Source organism: Paroedura picta, chromosome 9 (assembly GCF_049243985.1).
Source record: "Paroedura picta isolate Pp20150507F chromosome 9, Ppicta_v3.0, whole genome shotgun sequence".
Lineage (NCBI taxonomy): Eukaryota > Metazoa > Chordata > Lepidosauria > Squamata > Gekkonidae > Paroedura > Paroedura picta.
Window position 1 is genome coordinate 79,453,342 of NC_135377.1, and position 15,043 is coordinate 79,468,384.

The 15,043-nt window shown below is 48.5% G+C and overlaps 1 protein-coding gene and 1 long non-coding RNA gene across 3 annotated transcripts in view; one reads left to right on the top strand and one right to left on the bottom strand.

Moving 5' to 3' along the window:
- Positions 1-909: 909 nt before the first annotated feature.
- Positions 910-8,261, top strand: LOC143845197 (uncharacterized). 2 transcript variants are annotated; one of them, XM_077353404.1, is made up of 5 exons: positions 910-1,386; positions 5,846-5,950; positions 6,633-6,941; positions 7,208-7,413; positions 7,971-8,261. In XM_077353404.1, the coding sequence occupies exons 1-3, from the start codon at positions 1,365-1,367 to the stop codon at positions 6,929-6,931; spliced, it is 426 nt and encodes a 141-aa protein (XP_077209519.1). In that variant the 5' UTR covers positions 910-1,364; the 3' UTR covers positions 6,932-6,941; positions 7,208-7,413; positions 7,971-8,261. The 2 variants fall into 2 exon arrangements, with proteins under 2 accessions (XP_077209519.1, XP_077209518.1); XM_077353403.1 differs by having other exon boundaries at positions 6,633-7,413.
- Positions 8,262-10,427: 2,166 nt separating this feature from the next.
- Positions 10,428-15,043, bottom strand: part of LOC143845198 (uncharacterized) — a 55,803-nt gene continuing 51,187 nt past the window's right edge. Inside the window, exons 4-5 of the long non-coding RNA XR_013234311.1 lie at positions 13,783-13,857; positions 10,428-12,212 (exon numbers count right to left, since the gene is read on the bottom strand). This is a non-coding gene — a long non-coding RNA (uncharacterized LOC143845198). The remainder of the gene's footprint in view (positions 12,213-13,782; positions 13,858-15,043) is intronic.

The window sequence follows — 15,043 nt, forward strand, 5'->3', positions numbered from 1 at the left end:
GGGAACAGGATCTGCCCCTAATGGCCAGATTGGCGCTCTTATTGTTTGACTTCTCGCATGCGCTGATGAAATTACACACGAGAAGAGCAGCATGGACATGCAGCAGGAGCCATTTTACTGAAATGTCCGCCATTACACAAACGCATGCCGGTGTCCACCCAGAGCAAGTTCAACAGTACTCGACAGTTCCCCAATAATATTCGCCAGCCAAAGCTTAAATCAATCAAACATGACATTTGACTGGCGAATATTCGTTGGCACGCTCAGGGGAAAGTTTTTTAAAATGAACGTGGGACGGCGACTCCGCTAGCCGGAGGTCTAGCCGCCGATGGAAGGGGTTGTCCGCACCCCAGCACAACCACGCACCCGGAACCACACAAACACCCACTACACATAAACCGCCCCTCATGATATCACATCGCATCATATCTATTGAACCCCTCAAAGCTGTACAGGAGACTGCGTTCGGCGAATGTTCGTTGCAACGCTCAGGGGAAAGTTTTTTTAAATGCTCCCTGTACGTTTACTCCGCTAGGTCTGGCCGATGGTAGACGGGGTTTTAAGCTTTGGGCATGTTTTGCGTGACGGTGTGTGCTACTGTGCTTTTGAAATACTATTGTGCTGTTCGGGCACAATTTCCGAAAGTGATCGTGCTGGAAAGCCAGGCGATGTCTCGTTGCCTTGTTGATCTGTGCTCGGTCCGAGAAAAAAAAATGGCGAACAGTTCGCCGGAAGTTTGGAGGACAGGCTCAGGAGGAGGGACTTTGAAGAAACCGCAACAATGTTAACGCACAGGTCTTTATCGCTAGTGTTGCAGATTGTTTGCAAGAGTGTAGCGCTTTCCGGAGGGTGAATCCACTTTTTGGGATTCCCCTAAAAGCGCTACAACGAAGCGCTTTTTGCTGATCGGTTTCAGGAGTGTTGCAGATTGTCTACGACGTCGTGCGTTATGGCAAATCAATAGCGTTACCAATTGGCAACCATTGTGCGATTTTGAAGCCGTGCAAAAAGCCCCTAGGAGTTCTCCAGGCTGCCCACAGAGGCCGGAAACCAAGAAGTGTCTCCCAGGCAGGGGGAACAAATCCCTGCCGAATTCCCCTAATCACCCCTAACTCCTTCTCCCCCCCACCCCTCTTCTATCTCAGGCCAACAGCTCCTGGTTGGTGACTCCTTCTGCCTGCCCTGAGGACCTCTCCTGTCCTCAGCACAGGCCTCTCCAAGGCTCCTTCCTGCCTCTGCCTCACTGGCTGCAGGGTTGCCATGGGGATGGCCCGAACCAGCCTCGCATCACAATCCGTCTGGAGGGACATCCTGCCTCCCAAAACTGGTGGGGGCATTTGCACCAGTACTCTGGAGCTGGAGAGATGTGGCGGATTAAAACGAATGGTGAGTCCAGCTTGGAAGATTTCCAAATCTTCCAAATATTGTTATACCGTTATATTGTGCTGTTATTTTGGTTACAATTATTAGTTATCAGTAATACATGTTACAGACTGTTTTATGTATCGTTCTCTGTTATGATGTAAACCGCCCTGAGCCTCCAGGGAGGGCGGTATATAAGTATGATAAATAAATAAAATAAATAAATAAATAAAATCACATAATTGTAGAATTGTAGAATGAGAGAGTTGGAAGGGACCTCCTGGGTCATCTAGTCCAACCCCCTGCACTATGCAATAACACAATACACAATACCTTTATTGGCATAAAGCAGATTAGCAAAATGAACAGAGACAGTCAGGATACATCAAGCAGTTTAAGTTTAAAAACTGAAGACAAAAATTCAGCCGTAATAAAGGTGACATTGGCATCCTTATCACTCAAGAAAAATTGGCAGATCAGGTCTTTTGAATGATTTGTCCATTTGGGTATAAGCGGTATAACGTGCCTTCGCTGGACAATAAACAAGGGACAATCCAGTAAGATATGCTGCATGGTGTCAGGAGTGTTCAATTCACAGGGACATAGTCTATTTTTGAAAGGAATCTTGCCAAATCTCCCTTGTAATACTTTGGATGGAAAGACACTGAGCCAAGCAAGCGAAAACGCTCTGCAATAAAGGGGATTTGCCAAGTTATAGAAATAAGCCGGCATTATCCCATGCTTCACTTGGAGACCAAGAGCATGGGGAGAGCAAATTGCCGGGACAGAGGGATGGACTTTTTGGAATTCCTGATCGAGGAGCCTTTGTTTAATTTGGCGCATAATGGAAGATTCATTCAGAGATAAGATGTAATTGTAGTCAATGCCAATTTGTTGGAGTGTAGTCAGGATGGTAGAGAACCATTTAAATTTGAAAGAGTCTCTCAATAAACAGGCCAATAGACTATCTGATTGAACCCTAAAATGCAGTTTTAGCAATATTTGAAGGTAGAAATCCAGGCCTTAGTTTCGAGAAGATTATGGCCGATTTCGAGACATAAGGAGGAGTAAGGAACACAATTTGGAGTTCCCCAAATCTGCCGGAAAAAGGCAGGCTGTAACCTTTCCAAGTTTTTGTTAAAAGCTGAGATCCACAGAGGGATGCCGTATAAAATTTGGGGGAGAATTTTTGAGTCAAACACACGACAGGCAGCTGGGACAAACTGATTACCTTTGGGGAAGAAAAAACGGTTTAGATGGCTAGTAGAACATTTAGCCTGCAAAATAATCCTATTTCTATGTTTGGTCCAGTGCAAATTATGTTGGAAGGTGATTCCTAAGTATTTGAACCATTTGACCTGCTCAGTTTGATGACCACCAATACGCCAGTTTAAGGGGGGGGGGGGGCCTTTTGTGCAAAGACCATCACTTTGGTTTTTTCGAAGTTAATCAATAGGTCATTAAGTTGGCAACATTTATAGAAAGCGTTGATATATCTATTCAGACCAATTCTGGAATAGGAAAGCAAGACTGTATCATCAGCATATAGAAGAAGTGGGACTGGCAGTTTCTCTGGTTTGGGAGGATGACCATTGATGAGTCTTAGGGTTTTTGGAAGGTCGTGCAAAAAAAGGTTAAATGAATGAGGAGCAATGAGGACACAGCCTTGTTTAACTCCTCTCAGGATGGGGATTTGCGTAGTTAGATGACCCTTTTCAGTAGTTAGATGACCCTGCTGATTCTCTTCCTAGCTGGATGAAATTGAAAACCTTATCCAGCAACTAAAACTAGGCAAATCCCCAGGCCCCGCTGGACTACCAGCTGAGTTTTTTAAACTAAACTCTAACTGGTGGAAACCACTTCTGGCTATCCTTTTTACAGCTACTGACCATTTACAAAAAAGGTGGTTCTAGCTCTCCAGTAAATTATCGTCCTATTAGCCTTCTACGTATCGCCAGTAAAAGGTACGCCAAACATCTAGAACTTAAGCTACTGGATTGGGTGACTTCAAATGACCTAATAGGTCCCGAACAAATTGGCTTCACTAAAAATTGTTCTACTCTAGACCACTGTTTAGCCCTCTATTCTCCTGCACTATGCAGGACACTCCCAACCGTCTCGCTCACCCACTGTAACCTGCCACCCCCTCAAACCTTCTCAGAATCAGCCTCTCCGTCAGATGGCTCTCCAGCCTCTGCTTAAACATTTCCAAAGATGGAGAACCCACCACCTCCTGGGGAAGCCTGTTCCACTGAGAAACCATTCTGTCACGAACTTCTTTTGAAGGTTTAGATGGAATTTAGAATCCTAGAGTGGGAAGGGACCTCCTGGGTCATCTAGTCCAACGCCCTGCACTATGAAGGACACTCCCAACCCTCTCGCTCACCCACTGTCACCTGCCACCCCCTCAAACCTTCACAGAATCAGCCTCTCCGTCAGATGGCTCTCCAGCCTCTGTTTAAACATTTCCAAAGATGGAGAACCCACCACCTCCCGAGGAAGCCTATTCCACCAAGAAACCGCCCTAACTGTCAGGAACTTCTCCAGATTTTTAGACGGAATTTCTTTTGCATTAATTTCATCCCATTGTTTCCGGTACGTCCCTCAAGGGCAATAGAGAACAACTCTGTTCCATCCTCTACATTAGCGATCCCTAACCTGTGGGCCGCGGACCACATGTGGTCCGTCGACTAATTGGAGGTGGGCCGTGAAAGACGTCTTCTCCCCCACCCCCAGCCCTTTACTTCATCCCCCCCCCCCGGCCCTTTACAACACACTTCGGGTGTCCTTGTCTCCCATGACTCCCAGATGGGACTATCTCGTTGCAGAGAAACAAGCTCAGGGTTCCCATTGATTTGTCATTGTCATGAGTTAAAATTTCCATGAAAATAAAATGTTCCTTATGTTCATTGTTGTGGCGTGTCTGTATATTGTTTTGAAGGGATGTTTAAACATTACCATAGCGATCAGAGAGCGTTAGGGCAGTGGTTGAGAGTAGAGGAGTAAACTACCCCCCCCCCCACCGGGCCTCAGTAAAATTGTCAAGCGTTGAGTGGTCCCCGGTGATAAAAAGGTTGGGGACCACTGCTCTACACGGCAGCCTTTTAAATACTTGAAGATGGTTATCAGATCCCCTCTCAGTCGTCTCCTCTCGAGGCTAAATAGGCCAAGCTCCCCCAACCTTTCCTTATATGTCTTGGTCTCCAAACCCTTCACCATCTTTGTTGCCTCCACGTGACGCTGAACCAGAGCAGAGTAAAGAGCAGAGTACCATCACCTCCCCCATCCTATATTGGTGTAGACGGCTTTTCCTACCTAAATGCAGAACTCTACATTTACTTTGGAGGCTAAGACCACATTTACAATTCATGTAAGACCAGCCAAAGGCTCCATCTCAGTTAATTCCTTGCTTAGAGTCTCTCAGGTCAGGAAACTCCTCTTCCCTCTCCTCCTCCCTGAGAAGCCAGCCTCCGAGGGAAGCCTAGAAAGGGTGTTTCAGGGTCAGTCCCAGGAACTCAATCCTTTGGGGCACCCTTGGAAGGAACTTCAGCCTCAGCACAAGTCCCAAGGAGGAAAAGGTTCAGGGGCGTGGAGAGAGGGTCGCCTGAGCCCAACCTCCACCGGGGAAAACCCCTTTCTGTCCCACTCTCATTCCCTGATTGAGGAACCCAGAAGGGACTCCTGGAGTCTTTCAGAATCTGAGTCGTTCTGCGAAGGGGTCTGTGGAGGTCAGGTCTGGGAAGATGTCTCTCCGTCTGAGTAAGCTGCTCAGGAATGGACAACCTTGTGTTGTGTACTCTGCCATGCACAAGCTCCATTCCTGGGGAGGCCAGACGTTGAGGGGCAGGTTTCTCCTCTGACTGAGGCCTGGAGGAAGGAGCAGCTCAACCGGGGAGGGAGGCTGACAAGGGAGGGTTTCCAGCCGTAGCTCAAGGCCACCCATCCGAAGGGCTTCCTGAGAGTAGCCTGTCTTTCTTCTGGAGAGCCAAGAGATGGAGGGAGTTTTGGGAGTTAGCCCCGCCCATTTCTCCCCCAGGTTTCCACTAACCTCTTGGCTACAGAGGTCTGAGAACTGCTCTTTGGGGTCAGAATTTCCCGCAGGTCATTTCGGGTTAGAATTCCTGTCACCCCCCACAACTTCCTCCTGGATGCTGTCAGGAGTTTCCTCCAAGTGAGCAACATGACTTGGAGTGGTCCTCTGAAGATGAGAGGGTTGCCTGGGTCAAAAGCCTCAGCTCCTGTAGTCAGTCTGCTTTCTGGCAGGAGAGGGTGCATTATCCTCTTCCTCCTCCTCCTCCTCCTCCTCCTCCTTGGAAAATAAGCCAGCTCCTTGGCCGGCAGTTCCCGGGAGGTTGAGGGACTGGAAGGAACAAGGGAACTCTCTAGCGGAGGAAGAAGGGGGACTCCGAGAGGGAGGTCTCCCCCTAGCCGATGTGGGATCATTAGCAAGCTCAGTTCTCATCCAACTCCACTCTTTTTCCAGAAAATGTTGAATTCCTTCTGGAAGGGAAAAGGGTCTACATATATGGCGTAAACACCCCCCTGGATGGAGCACCTGGCCGCCTGCCCCCAATTTTAAAGACCAACGGTAAGCGTTTCCAGCTGCCAGAGAAACAGCAGAAACCCCATGCCCTGGGGAGTGAAGTTTTCAGAGCACCTGCCCCAGCACAAGAACCCCCCCCCAAATGGGCCCATGATGGATTGTGACTGAAAGGGGGGGGTTCAGGAAGGGGGGGTTCAGCTGAGGACTGAAAGAGCAGACAGGCTTAGCTTGACATGCTTAGAGAGAAATAGACACCTGCAGCCAAAGACCCACAAGGTCTCCCTGTAGAGATGACCTCTCAAGAGCCCACCCAGGAAAGGGGCCAGTACTTCCCCTGGAGGGGAGGGGGAGAGGGAGAGCTCAGAGTGCCCCCAGGAAACCCCAAAGGGTTCTCTTTCCACCCCCCACATGAGCAGGACACCAGGGAGGGGGTGTGCCCCAAATGAGAGGAGATCTGGGGTCTGGAGCTGGTCAGAGCCACAAGCTCCCTCTGAGGCCCTAACTCAGCCTGAGGTCCTCCCGCTGCCCCACAGGGGCTCAGCAACAAGAACGGGCTGTGACAAGGACCTGCAGGGGCTGCTGAGATTCCCGCAGTGCAAAAGGCAGAGGGTGGGGGCCACTCGGGGTTTCTTGACTGTGCCCAAGGGAAGAGCCCTGGGAAGAGCTTGGGAGGCTCGTTTTGTCCAGGGACTCCGTTAATTTTGGTGTTCTTGTTTTTAATTTCCAGTGGCGGCCAGGAAGAACAACCCCCCGCGGATGGAGGATCGGGGTGTGGACTGCACTAAGCTGGCGGGGGGTGGGAAGGCGGGCCCTGGCTCAAAGCGGGTCTGTTTTCCACAGCTCGACCGCGAGCCAGGGCCCCCCGCCCCCCCTCCAGCAGCAGCCACACCCCCAGGAAGACCTCCGCTCTTCCCCCCACTGGACAACACCGCCCTGGTGGCTCGACACCAGGGCCTGAGGGGGAAGAGCGGCACCCTCCATCCGCGGCAGGGAGCTCCACTTCCGGGGAGGCAAAGAAGGTGGTAGGCGGGAGGAGGTAAGTACTTTTAGCTGGCCAGAGCCACCAGTTCCCTCCAAGGCCTTAATCCAGCCTGAGGCCCTCCTGCTGCTCCACGGGGGCTTAGCAATAGGCGGGAGGAGGACTCTGACAAGGCCCCATATGGACTGCTGAGATTTCAGCATCCGAAAGGCAGAGGGTTGAGGCCGCTCGGGATTTCTGACTGTGCCCAAGAGAAGAGCCCCTGGGAGAGCTTGGGAGGCTCCTTTCCCCCCAGTGACCCTGTTCCTGTTTTTAATTTCCAGAGGCAGCCAGGAACGCCAACGTGAACGATAGGGCTGCAGGCGGGGGCTGGGAAGGCAAGCCCTAAGAACACCTACACTCTTCCCCCCAGCGAAGAACACCCCCCTAGTGTGATGACACCAGGGCCTGCGGGGGAACAGCGGCTCCCTCCATCCGCGGCAGGGAGCTCCGCTTCCGGGGAGGAGAAAGAGGTGCTAGGCGGGAGGAGGTAAGTACTTTCAGCTGGGAGAGTGGGGGGTGGGGAGGGGGTGGGCAACATGGGAAGGGCTGGGGGTGGGGCAGTGGCCAAGTCGTCCGTCCTTCTGTTCAGGGGACAGCAGCTCCAGAAGGCCGGACCAAGAACAAGGGACGGAAAGGAAACCCAGAGTTTCTGCCTTAGCATCTGGAAGACATAAGGACAGTCGGGCTTCATCGGGAGCGGGTGGGCCCTCCTGGGGAGGGAGGGAGTGAAGCAGAGGCCAGAGGGCTGGTCTGCCCTCACGTAGGTCACAAGCCAGAAAGAAGGCCGGAAGTCCTGTTTTCAGCCTTGTTTTGATCCCGCAAGTGTGAAACGTGATGTTTATTTCCCAGTGTTGCTGGGGAATAGTTTTGTAGCTACAACAGTCCTGGCCAGGGCCTAATGCCCTTCTTGGGGCAGTTCTACTTTTTGTTGCAACTACTCCAGCAAGGAGTTTGCTTTGCCCACTCCGGTTTCTGTCCCACGCTTTCTGTCTTAAAGAGCCCTTTGCCATGGCAGATGCCCAAGCAGCCTCCCTTCTCTCCTAGGTATTGGTGTGCACAACATAATCAGAGTCCAGGAGCACCTTTAAGACCAACAAAGATGTATTCCAGGCGTGAGCTTTCGAGATCAAGCACTCTTCCTCAGACTATGAACTACCATCATGACAGTGGGAAAATAAGGCAAATGTTAAACCTGTTTAATTAGTACACTGTGGAAATTATCTGGAAGGGGTTCGTGGTGACGCAGACCTGTCCTTCTTCACACCTCTGGAACAGTCAAAGAATGCCTTGTTTTTTCTGAAGCCCTTCTGTTTGTCTAAATAAAAAAAACTCATTCTACGAAGGTCTAATGTGTGCATCTTTTTCCCAGGTGAAACAGGCAGAAATAAAATTCATCATCCCTTGAGCAACATACCAGTCAAACGGTGTGAGAAAACTGGTTTGCCCTCTACAGGGTCATGCGAGGCTGATATTGCTGCCAGGTGCACTTTAAGAGCGGAGTCAGGAGTCAGAGAGGAGTTCAGGCAGGCAAATAAGTAAACATCTAATGGAGTGAGCAGGATTCCAGAGTGACGCCAGGTGTTGCTGACCACTCCGCCAACATTAGCCACTTTGCAGCATATGAGGGTCTTGTAGCAGGATGCCTTGCAGCCTCCAAAATCTGACCAACCCTGTCTGCATCAGTGGCCTATTTGCCAGGCTGTGAGGTGGAGGGGATGGGGTTGGGGGACAGGTGACCCTCCCAATGCAGGAGGTCCTCTTGCTGGAGAGGGGAATGTACCTTCCTCGAGGAAGGTGAAAAAGAGACGGGAACCAAGTTTTTTGGGCCCCAAAGGGTGTTATTGCTATGCAGTCTGGATTGTCTGTGCTTTACTTGGTCATCCTTCTGCTAATGAGTCTGAAGGGAGGGAAGGCATAGAAATGGGCTCTTTCCATCTCCTGAGGAAAGCGTCCCCCAGGGAAGCGGGATCCAGACCTCCCCTGGGGCAGAACTGTTGGCATTTTGTGTTGTCGGCAGTGAGAAAGAGTTCTCCACAGTGAGAAAGATCTCCACAGTTGGGATCTTAATCTGATGAGCTCTAACATTCTGTCATCCTCTCTACTGCGACGGCTCAGCCTCATACATTTGACCAGCTTTTTCCTGAAGGTTTTGCATTCTTGGTCAAACCAGCCATTATTGGGGCAGGATAACAGCTTTAGAGGTTTATTGTTGATAAGCAGAGGTTTGATCAAGCTAATAATTTTGTCGTAGGGTCCTATGGCGTCATGGCCAGGCTGTAAAAGGGCTGAATTCAGGGATTTAAGGTCATCACTAGTCAGAGCTTGAGCTATGTTGTTTTGTACCCGCTCAAAGTTGAACATACACAATTGTACCAGAGCTTGCAATACATCCAACATGGTGTCGTGGTTAGGAGCGCAGATTTCTAATCCGGCGAGCTGGGTTTGATTTCTCCTTTTCCACGTGCAGCCAGCTGGGTGGCCTTGGGCTTGCCACAGAACTGATAAAGCTGCTTTGACCGAGCAGGATATCAGGGCTCTCCCAGCCTCACCTACGTCACAGGAGAAGAAAGGGAAGGCGATTAGAAGCTGCTTTGAGACTCTTCGGGTAGAGAAAAGCAGTATATAAGATCCAACTCTTCTTCATATGCCAACTTTGCTACCACATATACCAGAAAATGCAATCACTAGAGCTAACAACATCACCTACACCATCAAAGGGTTATTCATATGCTCATCTATAGAATCATAGAATCATAGAGTTGGAAGGGGCCATACAGGCCATCTAGTCCAACCCCCTGCTCAACGCAGGATCAGCCCTAAGCATCCTAAAGCATCCAAGAAAAGTGTGTATCCAACCTTTGCTTGAAGACTGCCAGTAAGGGGGAGCTCACCACCTCCTTAGGCAGCCTATTCCACTGCTGAACTACTCTGACTGTGAAAAACTTTTTCCTGATATCTAGCCTATATCATTGTACTTGAAGTTTAAACCCATTACTGCGTGTCCTCTCCTCTGCAGCCAGCAGAAACAGCATCCTGCCCTCCTCCAAGTGACAACCTTTCAAATACTTAAAGAGGGCTATCATGTCCCCTCTCAACCTCCTTTTCTCCAGGCTGAACATTCCCAAGTCCCTCAACCTATCTTCATAGGGCTTGGTCCCTTGGCCCCAGATCATCCTCGTCGCTCTCCTCTGTACCCTTTCAATTTTATCTACGTCCTTCTTGAAGTGAGGCCTCCAGAACTGCACACAGTACTCCAGGTGTGGTCTGACCAGTACCGTATACAATGGGACTATGACATCTTGTATAATTATATATGCCATCAAATACCAGCAATGCCCTTCTATTCTCTGCACAAGGCAAACAGGGCAAACCCTCCGCTAAAGGATAAAGAGATACAAATATGACATCAAGAATCACAAGACTAAGAAACCTGTAGGAGACCATCCAGGACATGCAATGGGTCACCTCAAAGTAGCTTTTTTATTACTTAAGGACTTCAAGAACAGACTGCAAAAGGATATTGCTGAGCTGCAAGTTCTTCCAACACTCAAATTCCCCAGGACTCAACAAGAACATTAGTTTCTTATTTCACTACATATTCTAGCCTCATTCGACCCTTATATCTACATTCTTCACAGTTCCCCAGAAGGGAAATATGTCCTCTTAATTTTATTTTTATTTTTTCTGCAATGTTAGAATTGAATAGGAGATTGCAATGTAACATAATGAATAGTAGAATATTATGCAAAAGGGAATGGTAGATCGGTACGTCATTCTCTGGTCTGGGGACAGGGAGAGAACTCGACACAGCCAATCCCTCTGCTTCAAAAAAGAAGATGTTGTAAAAATGATGCCATGCTTGAGAGGAGATGGATGGAGCATAAATAAATTATCAGGTTTTCTGCACCTGCAGATATGGATGAAGGATGCGGGCCTCAGTCCAACATACTGCCTTGTCCTTTATGAGGCTACTTAAAACAGCGAAGCAGCAACATAAATGGAAATCAGATTGGCAGAAAGGCACATTTAATCCCATTCTAGATGATCTGGAGCTCAGCTTTTATTAATATAGTTCCTTTGTGCATGCTAATGAGAACCGAGTTCACGAAGGTGAACTGTCTGGCAATATTTCTACAGCAATGAAACGGCAGGCCAGAATCAGACATTATAAATATAACCATTGGAGCAGAAATGCTCTCTAGTTAAAGTTATTGCCTTATACGCAAAACAGAAAACACAGGAACACTAAAACTGCCGAAATCCATATTTCCCAGAGTGAATAAAATGTTCAAGAACATAAAGTACTGAAATCAACAAATATGCCTTTCCTTGTGGCTCTGAGGCCGCTCAGATATGCAGGCAGCACCCGTTACAAATAATATCACTTACTGAAACGGAGGTGGGGTTTAACAGGTCTCACTGGCTCACGGCATGTAGCTCCATTCAAAGGTCACAAAACTGGTAAAGCCAGACTAAACATTTCACCTCCCTGTCAGTTTGGTTTTTTAAGAATGACTGGTCTGGGAATAGCATTGATTCCCAGATTGCAACTCAAATGGAATGGATAGAAACCCATTCAGAAATCCTGGGTGCACCTGGGTGCACCCTCTCAATCCCCTTTCATTGCACTTTGTGACTGGATTTTATTCTGTGAAATTACAAAATCCACTGGAAAATGGTCACTGAAGTGGATTGAAACGGCATTACTTGGCACAGGCTTCCTTTCATGAAAGAGCCCTGGGGTTTTGTGACAGCCCTGGAAAGCTTTCGCCCATTGGGTGGGAGCCTGGAGGGTGTGGGAAGGAGCGGGACTTCAGCTCTACAACTCTATGCTGGCTTAGGCAACTGGTGTCCAGAGAGATAGTATTCTCATTTTAATTTAACTGTGCAGGGAGATGAAGTGGCATAGGTCTGCTGTGGCCCTGTTTCTGTAGCTGGGGGGTGAGGTTACGGAGCAAGCATAAGCCTGCCCTAGCCCTGTTCCTGGTTGGAGATGGGGTGGGAGCAATGGAGTGCCATAGGGTTGCCCCAGCCCTGTCTCTGCAGGCTCCCACTGCAGGCTCCCTTGGGTGAAGAAGAGCAAACTGGAGGCCAGCCCAGAGGACAAGTATGGTTCTCTTCACAAACCATCTGAAAATATCTCTGTGCTGTCACTTCCTGTGCTGTGGATGTGGACTGGTGATGTCACATCTGATGGGAATGTCTGAGTGGTGTCACTTCTGGTAACATGTGACTTCTGGCGACATGGCAGAAAGATGTGGCCCTCTGACATCGCTTCTTGGAAGCCTGAAAAATGAGATACAGTTCAGAACATTGATGACGTTCATATTTCAGTGGGTTCTATGTTTATTTATTTAATATATGCTTGGGACTTTCTTTCAAGCCTTTCAGGATGGAGTTAATGGCTCTTCCTTGCTGCATTTTGTCCACTTAGAAACCCTATGAGCGGAGAGAGTGACTGGCCCCAGGTCACCCAGCAAGCTTCATGGGAGAGTGGAGATCTGGGTCTAGTATGACACCTTAACAATTACCCTACACCGGTTCAGTGATCTGTGGCACTTACAATGTGAGCTTATGCAGAGTTACACCCTCCTAAACCCAATGCCAGTTTGGTGTAGTGGTTAGGAGTGTGGACTTCTATTCTGTCATGCCGGGTTCGATTCTGCACTCCCCCACATGCAGCCAGCTGGGTGACCTTGGGCTCCAGAATGTGAGCCGCTTTGAAACTCCTTTGGGTAGAGAAAAGCAGCGTATAAGAATCAACTCTTCTTCTTCTTCTTCTTCTTCAACTGACGTAAGAAGAATATAATCCTTTTTAGGATTATACCATCACATAATGTATTTCTCTGCTTGATCATTACTAGGCATGTGAGATTTGATCTAGCCAAATTTTTCCTTGATTCGGGCCCCACTTGGCCAAATCCTGGTCAAATCCAGTCTGAGTCATCATTTCCCAACAAGTTTAAATAGCCAAATCAACCTTGTTCTAATCACCAAATTGCGGTTGGGTGTGATTCAGCAATTCAAGCAAGTGGCCAATTAAACTTTAATTGGAAGAGAAAGGGGCAAAAGTTTCCCTATTTCTCTTTACCAGGGTCTAGGGTGGGGGTTGAGATAAAGACCACAAATGTGCAGCATCAATGCAGAAACATGTCCTCAAAAGAATCCCCCAGTTGCAAAAAGATTGGGTCAGGGAGTTCAATTCCAGGGGCACATTTCATCTCCATTATCTCCTGTGATGAGGGGGGAAGCCGGATTCTCTGGTTTGTTCTCACTGTAGGAAACAATAGAGGTGGAGGGACACTCTTTTTGGGTGCCCCTCAAACTGGACCCCCGGTCCAATCTTTTTGTAACTTGATTTTTTTTTTTTTGAGAAGAGACCCAGACAGTCATACTGAAAGTTTGCCTCCTCCGCCTCTAACCCTCACTCACCCCCCAGATCCTGGAGAAGACCTTACACCGCCAGACTCCCTCCCACTCTCCCCCCACTGCTGCCACCCCAGGAGCCCCTTCTACCTATCAGAACCCGCCAATGCAAGTCCCAGGCTGACCCCCAGCCCATCACCAAACTGCTCACCCCACATTTGAGTAGCCACTCCCCAGGAGTCCTGATGGGTGGGCTGGTGACTAGAGAGGAGGCCCGCCCATCCAACCCACATCCTCCTTGTGCATGGGGAAGGCCAGCAATGGAAGGAGCTCTGCAGCTGGCCCAGAGGAGCGAGAGGCCGGAAGCAGGTGCACTCCATGCTGGCCTGCAGCTTAACAAGCCCCAAGCAATGGGCAGGCGTTGTTGGAAGGTTCAGTTTTCCTAAACTTTATTGGGGAGCCCTTCCATCAGCCCCTGCTGGTGTCTCACCTTTCTGTTGTTGGCAGAATATCCGAGTTCCTCCATATGCTCTTATCTAAGCACGCAGACTTCCTAAGTGAGAGTCTGAAGGGAAGGGAGGGAGACATAACCTAAGCTTTCCTCCCAGCAATGATTGTAATTACTAACAAACACAGCTCGTTTTATGTGCCTTTTCCACATTTCCTTATTTTTGCCCATGATGCTTAAAATACTAAATTACATTTAAACATCCTTAATTGCACTCTTATGAAAGGCCTGCTTACTTTTAAAGCATCACTCTCTTTTCCCCAGGTAATTGGGAAAGGACAAAATTGCTTCTGCTCTTAGACCATTTAATTGCACCACACAAATACCGTTTAATGGAATGGTAGCTTTTGTTCCGTTTTTAATTCAAGACCAATCCTCCCCTTCCCCTCTGCCGTGTGAAAGAGAAAAGTGTACATTTTGTCACCTCCTGCTGACCCCCTTCTTCACATTTTCTCGCTTTAAAACTATTGCTCTAAAAATTGAAGTCGTTTCCAATAAAAACTCTTTCACAAGCTTCACTCGCTAATATTCCAGAGTAGAGAACTGTTTGGAAAGAACATCAAGGACTGGTGTTTACAGAAGGCAGAAAGGTTTAAACTAGGCAAAAGTCAAGCAAAAGTGCTTAAATTAATAATTATCTTTCTTTCCCTCTGTAGGTATGTATTTATAAGTTAGTGTTACCAACCACCAGGTGTTAGCTGGAAATCTCCTGCTAAGACAATTGATCTTTAGATGACGCACATCAGTTCCCCTAGAGAGAACAGCTGCGTTGGAAGGAGGATTCTCTGGCATTTTGCTCCATTGAAGTAGCTCCCTTCTGAAATCCCAATGGCCTCAGTCTCCATGCCTCCAAAGCTCCAGGTATTTGCCAACTCAGAGCTGGCAACCCCAGTGTCTGTGTCCCTCTGTGTGTAGTGGATGGTTCAGCAAGCCAGAAGACTCCCCTGTTGACCTCCATGGGGTACCAGAATGTTGAGTGCCTGAGCTCTTCAGCGCTCCCCTAACCCTCATCAAATGGAAGCTTTCCCCCATGAAGCCTATTCTAACCTGTCTTTGTATTGTTTCTAAGGATTCCAATGGGTGCCAACTTTATATATGAACAACTGCATGGTGAAGGAGATGGCAGGGGGGGGGGGGAGGAAGCAACACTGAAAATAAACACTGAAAATAAACATGACCTCAAAGTGACTACAGAGGCCCATTCCGCACAGGTTAAATGTAGCAGGAGTGTGGCAAATTTTAA

What these genes read in the sequence shown, in the direction of transcription:
- LOC143845197 (XM_077353403.1), top strand. Translation starts at nt 1,365, where the DNA reads ATGTGGCGGATTAAAACGAATG. An exon ending in GTGGCGGATTAAAACGAATG is followed by an intron (nt 1,387 to 5,845) that starts GTGAGTCCAGCT and finishes CTCTTTTTCCAG; the next exon opens with AAAATGTTGAATTCCTTCTG. An exon ending in CCCAATTTTAAAGACCAACG is followed by an intron (nt 5,951 to 6,632) that starts GTAAGCGTTTCC and finishes TTTAATTTCCAG; the next exon opens with TGGCGGCCAGGAAGAACAAC.